Consider the following 8,961-nt stretch of genomic DNA (forward strand, 5'->3'; position numbering starts at 1 on the left):
AAGTGAAGTTGTATAATCCGACTTTGAACAAGTTGGATTCTAGAGCTACTCGTCATTTTGTTAGCTACCCAGATCATTCTAAGGGATATAAATTTTACAACCCTTGCGGAGGCACTAGGATTGTGGACTCATAGACAACGAAGTTTCTAAAATTTGATGTGGCCGAAAAGAATGATTATTCTCAGACTGTTCAAGATAGTGACATAGTCGGTACATCAGTACCTATTCTTCTACCTATTCAGATGGATGTGGGGCATACTACGCCATTGATTACACTTACTGAAGTTTAGGAGTCTAATATTGATACGATCCCTAACATTCATGTAGCACTTGATGAGATTTCTCTTAATCAGGATGCGGTTGAGGATCCTATCATTGATGCAGTTCCAATTGAGATTCTCAAATTCAAGGTGAGGCAGTGGTAGCACCATTACAGAAATCCATCAGGGAGAGAAAGTCAGCTATACCATCTGTCTATGAGGTCTACCTGGGAGAACATGACTATAACATAGGTTATGTAGTTGATCTAGTTACTTATTTGGACGTTGTTTCTAGTCCTCAATTAGATTTGCGGTTAGATATGATGAGAGATGAGATGCAATCGATGAAACATAATGATGTTTGGGAGCTTGTTGAATTAAACCTGAGGGTTTTGCGATGGATGGTTCAGACCATCTTGTGTAGACTCAAGAAGTCTATTTACGATCTCAAACAAGCTTCTAGGCAGTGGTATTTGAAGTTCGATAGTGTCGTGACTTCATTCGTTTTGTGAAAAACAAAGTGGATCAGTGTATATATCACATGGTCAGTGGGTGCAAATTCTATTTTCTCATACTTTATGTGGATGACATCCTGCATGCTAGTAGTGACCTAAGAATGTTGCATAACACAAAACAACTATTATCTAGGGAATTTGACATGAAGGACCTTTGTGAGGCTTCTTTGGTCCTTGGTATTGAGATCCATAGGGATCGTTCTTGCCGTTTACTAAGTCTTTCTCAGAGGGCTTATGTTGATCGTATTTTGGAGAAGTTTAGTATGCTCGATTGTAAACTTGGGAATGTTCATATTCTCAAGGATGACAAACTTAGCTTGACACAGTACCCAAAAAATGAAGCTAAGAGGGATAAAATGAAGAAGGTGCCTTATGCTAGCGCATTAAGTAGTACCATGTATGCTCAGGTCTGTACCAGAATGGATATTGTCTTTGTGACGGGTCTTCTTAGCAGATATCAGTCGGATCCTGGTCTTAGCCACTGGATTGTTGCCAAGAAAGTATTGAGGTACTTGAAGGGGACAAGAGATTATATGCTAACATACAGACACGTTCCTGAACTCAAGCTAGTGGGTTATACAGATTTTGACCTTACTGGCTGTGAGGATGATTAGAAAGATTCGCATCTGGTTATATTTTCTTAATGGCAGGAAGAGCAATATCATGGAAGAGTAAAAAACAAACATTGGTGACCACATTGACTATGCAGGTAGAGTTTGTAGCATGCTATGGGGCTGCTACTCAGGCTTTTTGACTCAGGAATTTCATAAAGGAGGTGACCATTGTAAACTTTATAGATAGACTCATACAGATATATTGTGTTAACAGCTCTGCTGTGTTGTTTATAAACAACAATAAAGGACTTAGAGGGTCTAAGCATATGGAGGTCAAGTATTTGACCATAAAGGAGACAATATAGAAAGGTGGCATTACAGTGGAGCATATCGGTTTAGATGATATAATTACAGATCCCCTAACCAAAGATCTTCGTCCTTGTATTTTTGAAAGACATGTCATAAGCATGGGCTTAGGTGCATCATGGGATGCAGTTGGTTACTGGGAGTTAATTTTGCTCCATTATGAAATGAAGTTTCTTTTCATCTGTAATTTTTACCGTATGATAAACCTTGGCTTATATATATCAGTTGTCTTTGCATGTAAATTTCTTTTGAACACATGAGTGTTTCATTTATTGATATGATGTATATATATTTGATTTTAAAGTTTTAAGGAATATGTTAACCTTAAGCAAAGGTTGGGGCATTACATTATTAGTTTAAAGGTATGTCTTGTAACACATAAAGTAAAACTCGAGTTATTCAAGATGAGACATCTAGATTCATTGGAATCATAAAGATTATTTCTCTGGTGTGCCTGTGCTGCTTCAAGGAGAGAAATTTTGGACTGACAAATGGATAATACATAAGGAATCACTATGTGAGTATTATCTCATTGCCGTACTACCACATTACATCCATGTTAGTGGAGTTGAGGGCTCTCGTGACCATGGAAGGCTCTGTGTTGCTTGATCATAGATGCAGTTGCAGCCATGAATTGATGTAAAATTGTATGGGACAGGATTGACTTTCTAATACGACCTCTAGATCAATTTATTTAAAAAAATGTGCACATAAAGTTGTTCTTAAAGAGTTGTTAGCCTGTGATTTATTTTGGTCAAAACTGTTTTTAAATCTTTTAAAAATAAAGAATTTAATATAACTCCAAGTGAGAGAATGTTAGAATTTTATTTCTAATAGAATTCTACTGAACATAATTAAATTCCTAAACTCAGGCTAATTTAATTATGGTCTAATAAAATGGGATCATTAAGTTGTATTAGAAGTCTAATGTGGATTGGCTTAGTATGGGCCAGATAGATTCCTACTAGGACTATGATAAGAGAGGTCCTCTAGGAATTACTATATAAAGAGAGCTAGGTCCCCCCCTCTACCCATCACAGCTAATTATTCTCAATCTCTATTGAGGAGTGCATTATGGAAAGAGAGGGAGATATTCAGTGTTCATCATCCCTGTGCATACGGTATTCTCATCAAGTCAGTTATCTTGGGAATAGAGGGGAAATACCTAGATCTTTGATCTTTATTTTTCGCTGCAATCATCATCACTATGGATACGAAACAAGATTAGCGGTTCTATTCCTGTTCTCTATTATTTATTTGATTGTGTTCTTGAATGCTCTATGGAGATCTTGGCTTTTATAGTTTTGTCCCAGTTCGGATCAAACTACTCTAACTAAGATAAAAAAATAATAATAATGATGGTCTTATATGCTGATATGTCATGTACACATGTTGAGATGACAAAAATTCATTATACATATGGCATGGAAATTTTATAATGCATTTCACCCTATTTATGGAAAACATGAAATATATCAAATAAATACTTTAAACATGATAAAAATGACTCGTGTTAAAATGCATGCGAAACAGTGAGAAAATTTATTATACATGCATACAAATCATATGAACAACATATGCATTTAGATTTTTATTTTTTTCATCATTTTTCACATCAAATCCAAAATGGCATATATGTCCTAGTGAGATACAAAGTATGCACAAAATGATATATACATGGTAAATAAGGGATAATGAACCTAAAAAATAAATTAAATATACTCATGAGCATTCCATATTTTTTGGGTAATTTTATATTTCTAATACTTATCATATTTTATGAAATGTCAAAACAAGGGTATAAAAAAGAAGAATACAAAATTAGGGTTAGAGGATGAATTGAACCAAACCAAAACACAGGTGTGCTAATCAAAACATGCCATTTAAACCCAGTACAGTGGTCAGACCCAAAACACCCTCCAAAGATTCACGTTTCACATACTTCTAAAATGTTTACAGGGGTAAACTGTCCAAAATAAAAATATTTAGGTCTTGGGAAAATTAGTGTACATCAAGCATAGTGGGGGAAAGATCTCATAAAAATTTCAAGAATTTAGAACATAATAGCTATTTTTAGGATTTTGTCTACTAAAAGCATCCTTTTTTTTTCACTAACAAAACTCACAATAAATACAAAATATTAATAACAATTTAGGGAAAATCATCCTTGAAGCGTTAGAGTGTCCTAGCTCAGTGTAGGAACCTTTGGTTGGCCAGAATATTGTTTTCGGAATCCACCAACAGTTGCTCCAAGTATGATTGCTCAGAATTACACAATAGATGAACAAAGGATATTTGGGGAGTTTTATAAAATTACTGGGGAAGGTTTTTGGAGTGTGATGAGTTTCATTTGAAAGAGGGGAGTGAGGGCTACCAAGAACAAAAAAAAATTCATGGAATTTGGGTGCAATTAAGGCACGATTTTAGTTATCGGTATCGGTATTACCAATACCGATCCGGATGGGCCCGTATCAGTTTGAATTGGATGATTTTACCCCTATATTTCAGTAAATATTTTTTATTTACATTTTTACCCTTGGTCCGTACCATTGGATTGGTCTTGTATCCGTCAGGAATCAGTATTGGTCTCTAGCGAAACCAATATGAATCAGCCGATACGACCGATCCGATACCGATTCCTTGAACCATGATCTAAGGCCTCCAAATGGGGCTATTATAGCCTCCCCCCCCCCACTTGCTCAATGAAATGACCAAGGGGTGCCCCTATGAGCAAAGGGCAGGGGCTAGGCATCGATGGGATGGCATGGTCGGCAAACACGCAAAATGCGGCATGCCTTGCATGAACGCAAGGCCCTGCCATGGCATGGCCGACTCAGGTCAACCCGAATTTTTTTTTTCAAAGATTCCCTTTTAAGGGTAAGAATTCAAATGCTAATTTCTCCCAAATTTATGTGATCAAATTTGACACACTACATATCGCCTCAAAGGCCTCGACGCATAATTTTCATCTGTACGACGAACATGGCTAGATTTAGTTAAAAAGTGGCACAGAAATAAGGAAATCAACAGAAATGATGTTTCACTCTGATTGAGGTCCAAATGATGCCAGAATTATATGAAATTTATGTGTAGGCTTTAATACGACCGAACAAGGTCATTTGAAGGATTTCGGGTCACATCGGGTGGTCTAGATATTAAGAAAAGTATCAGGGGTAAAATGGTCATTTTTAATTAACAAAATACCAAAAAACATAGGATTTGAATGAAATTTTACGTGCAAGCTTAAAATAGCCATATGAGGCTAAGTTTTGACTTAAATTGGGGTGATTCCAAAATCGAGAACAATACCAGAAACAAAATGATCATTTTCACAAAAGGTGTCAGATTTGGGTGAAGCTTCGCATAGAAGCTTAAAAAGATTAAATAAGGCTGTGCTAAGGGTCTTTCTATTTGGAATAGTCTGGGAGCAAAAAGTACGGTAGAGGTAAAGTGGTAAAACCTGTCATTCAATTACCATAGGAGCGAGCTAGGCTCGGATCATGATCTTCCAAGTATCAAAATGCAGTGTCCATACCCACTAATATGTGAAGAAACATCAATCAATAAGAAACTAACACGTGTGTTGTGGATGAGTTAAGGTCGCATAGGGCAAGCGCGAGCCGACCTCATCCATAAAGAACGAGGTTCGGGTACACGCCAAACCTCAAAGGATGCGCGCGCAAGGCCAGACCTCGCCATGATAGTGAAGGATAGCCAGGCGGACTGTCCTATGAGGGGGACGTGACCAAGAACCTGGACCACCCGGTAGGAGGAAGGGAGCGACCTTATCAAGATGACCCAGACACCACACTCCACTAAAAGGAACACGCCACGAATCAATGTGGCCCGAGAGTATCGCCCATATGGCGCCTAATAAGGCGCAAGGGAATCAAGGGATCAACGCTATCCCTAAGATCACTCCTAAAATCTCTCACTCCACGCCTGGGACTCTACTTTCCTATTAGGGCACTATTTTGCCCATCATCACCTATAAATAGGGTAAATTCCTTCCACGATCATCTGATTTCAATTATCATTAGCTGTTGCTAAGAGATCCGACTTAGGCATCGGAGTGGAGACACCGGCACAGCCTTTCCTTCTCTTACTAACTTTATATTACAAGAACAGGTCGCTCCGGCATAATTCTTGACGTAACAGATTGGCACCGTCTGTGAGAACGATGATTGCAAGCCTTTTAAAGCTCGACAAACCAGTCAAAAACGATGACCAGTGAACAAAACATTGTTTCCACCAATCCTGAGGTTCCCCAACCTATAAAGAATCTAGTGGCCCGCCGGACAAAGAAGAACACTCGGGCAGAGGATAGGCAGGGAAGTAGACTGCACACCAGGCAGTAGTAGCAGTGGCTAGATCCCGGCCACATGCTGCAGCAATGGCAGCAATTGGGTCCCAGCCTCCGACAATGATAGCAACGGGGATGACAAGGCCCCTACCGTCACTCATAATGGCAGTTGGACCAAGAGTAGTCTTAGAAGGTGTTCAGACCACCCAAGGCGTGGGAGCTCTCCCACCCCCTCCTCCACTGTCGGAGGGGTTTATCCCAATAAGCATGAACCCAGATGCGCCGGCAACAGTGGGCCAGATACACGACTTGCAGCGGCAGGTTCTTCAGTAGAATGACTTCCTTAGGGAAGTAGTCAGAGAATTACAAGCAGTAAGGACGGCCAATCCTACACCCGTTGTAGCGCGGGTCCCACCCCCGCTACCAGTTCTCCCAAGGCCAGTACGAGAAGATGAGAGAGCTCCAAGAGAGGAAGAAGTACATAGGACCAGAAGCCGGGCCGGGTCATCTCACCCCTCCAGAAGGAACATTCCCCCTCCAGGGATCGTTCGCACCGGAGACCTGCTTGCTCGGGTCAACCCTTCTCACGTATTGGAGCCATCAGTCTCAACACCCAGAGAGACCCGCTGTAGAACAGATCAAGGTCGTACTAAGAATTCAAACGCGTGCACTACATGGGTCAATCTCCAAAGGTCGGTCAGGTAAGAGAACCGACAAGAAGTAGACAAGCGCAATGGACGGGTCAAGCTGATAGCAAATCAGATTGTGGAAAGCGAGCTTGATCGTAAGCTCAGAGAGATCAACAGCAAGTTGGAAGACCTGGAAAAGGGGGACACCCCCGAAGAGCATTTAAGGATTGGCTAGCACCCTTTCACGATCGAGATCATGAGGGCCGAGCTCCCCCGAGGTTTCAAACCACCTTCCTTTGAGGCTTATGACAGGAAGACCAACCCCAACGACTATATTAGTTACTTCAATGCGATGATGATGGTATACGGCGGGTCTGACGTCGTGTCATGTCACCCTTTCCCAACCTCCCTGAAGGGACCGACAGCGCTCTGGTTTGCCAAGCTAAAGCCCAACTCCATAAAAAGTTTCACGAAGCTAGCCAGAGCATTAGTGAGCCACTTCCAAAGCAGTGTCAAGCAAAAGAAGATGACCACGAACTTCTTAGCAGTGAAGCAGCGGCCCGATGAGTCCATACGGGACTATATCACTCACTTTAATGGAGAAGCCCTGGAGATCAAGGACCTAGATGATGGCATGTCCTTCAATGCCCCGCACAACGGGGTAACCAACCATGACCTGGTGAAATCGATCGCCCTCAAACCGGTAACTACCATGTCCCAACTGCTTGATTGGTGCTATCAGTATGCCAACATGTTTGACATCATGAAGGCGCGAAGAACAGCCGACCCCAAAGTGGCAGAGAAAAAGAGGACAAGCGAGAAAGAAGAAAAGAAAGATACCAAGAAGACGAGGTCGGATCGGTACTCAGACCGAGATCAAAGCCCGAACTACACGCCCTTGAATACCACCAAGACTAAGATCCTAATGGAGGTCTATGATCGGGGCTTGCTACAGTGGCCCAGACCAATGTTCTCAAAGCACGAAGAAAGAAATAAGAAGAAATATTACAAGTTCCATCGAGACGTCGGTCATGACACTGAAGATTGCCGGCAGCTGAAGAGAGAGATCGAGGACGTGATCCAAAAGGGGCACCTACGGCGATATGTCAAGGAGGATAGAAAAGATAATCCTCGGGGCCGAGATGGTGCAGAGGGCAACCCTAAGAGGGATGACCAACCCCGAGGAAGAGACGAGTGAGATCGTTAGGACGATCGACGAGATGACCGGAGAGACAATCGAGGAACTGGCACCGAGGCCAACACCTCCAACACCCCAACTATCCTCACCATTCTAGGAGGCCCGGGATAGGAGTCATCCCAAAAAGCAAAGTCCAAAGCACGATTCATGGTAGTAGCAGAAGTACCCGAGAAGAAAGCACGAACCGAGCCAATAATTACCTTCTCAGACGAAGACCTTGCAGGGCTAAGCTGGCCACACGACGATGCTATCGTGGTTCAGGCAGTTCTAGCTAATAGACTGGTACAGTGGATACTGGTGGACACCGGGGCATTTATAGACATGCTATCGTACGATGCCTACCTGTAGTCTGGGTTCGAGCTAAGTACACTGAAGCCCGAGATTGCGCCCTTGTACGGGTTCTCAGGAGCACCCGCCCCGATCGAGGGGTCAGTCGAACTCCTAATGACTGTGGGGACTGCCCCATGCCAAAAAACTATAAAGGTTAACTTTATGGTAGTTCGGGTCATGACAGCTTACAATGTCATACTGGGGAGGCCGAGCTTGAATGAGTTGGGGGTCGTGGTCTCCACCAAGTATCTAAAGGTCAAATTCTCTACCCCAAACGGCATAGGAGAGTGCCGAACTGAGCAGAAAAAGGCAAGGGAATGCGATGCTACCTTCCTGAAGCAGATTAAAGGCAACTATAGAGGAACGGCCTTCGCGGTTGAATTCAACGACAACCGTGAGGGGGACCAGCGTTATCAGCGGGGCGAGCCGGTCGAGGAACTCATTGAGATTCCAATAAACGACAAGGACCCTACAAAGACCGTGAAAATTGGGGCCCTGCTAAAGGAAGAAGAATCGAGAGAGCTCGGGTCTTTTCTTCGAGAGAATGCTGATGTATTCGCCTGGATGGCTACCGACATGCCAGGCATCTCGCGCCACATAGCGGAGCATGCCCTGTACATGGACCCTACCAGAAAGTCAATCCAACAAAAAAGAAGGAGCTTTGCCCCAGAGCGACAGGTCGTGATGAAAGAAGAGATAGAGAAGTTGAGAGCATCGGGCTTTATCCGAGAAGAGCAATTCCCAACCTGGCTAGCCAATGTGGTGATGGTACCGACTCCAAATGGAAAATGGAGGATGTGTGTAGA

At 42.4% G+C, this 8,961-nt stretch overlaps 1 protein-coding gene across 1 annotated transcript; it reads left to right on the top strand.

The window, feature by feature from the left end:
- Window positions 1-6,883: 6,883 nt before the first annotated feature.
- On the top strand, window positions 6,884-7,825 carry LOC122655153. The gene has a single exon (XM_043849376.1). The coding sequence runs from the start codon at window positions 6,884-6,886 to the stop codon at window positions 7,823-7,825; it is 942 nt and encodes a 313-aa protein (XP_043705311.1).
- Window positions 7,826-8,961: the final 1,136 nt, after the last annotated feature.

This window comes from Telopea speciosissima, chromosome 3 (assembly GCF_018873765.1).
Source record: "Telopea speciosissima isolate NSW1024214 ecotype Mountain lineage chromosome 3, Tspe_v1, whole genome shotgun sequence".
In the NCBI taxonomy this organism is placed as follows: domain Eukaryota; kingdom Viridiplantae; phylum Streptophyta; class Magnoliopsida; order Proteales; family Proteaceae; genus Telopea; species Telopea speciosissima.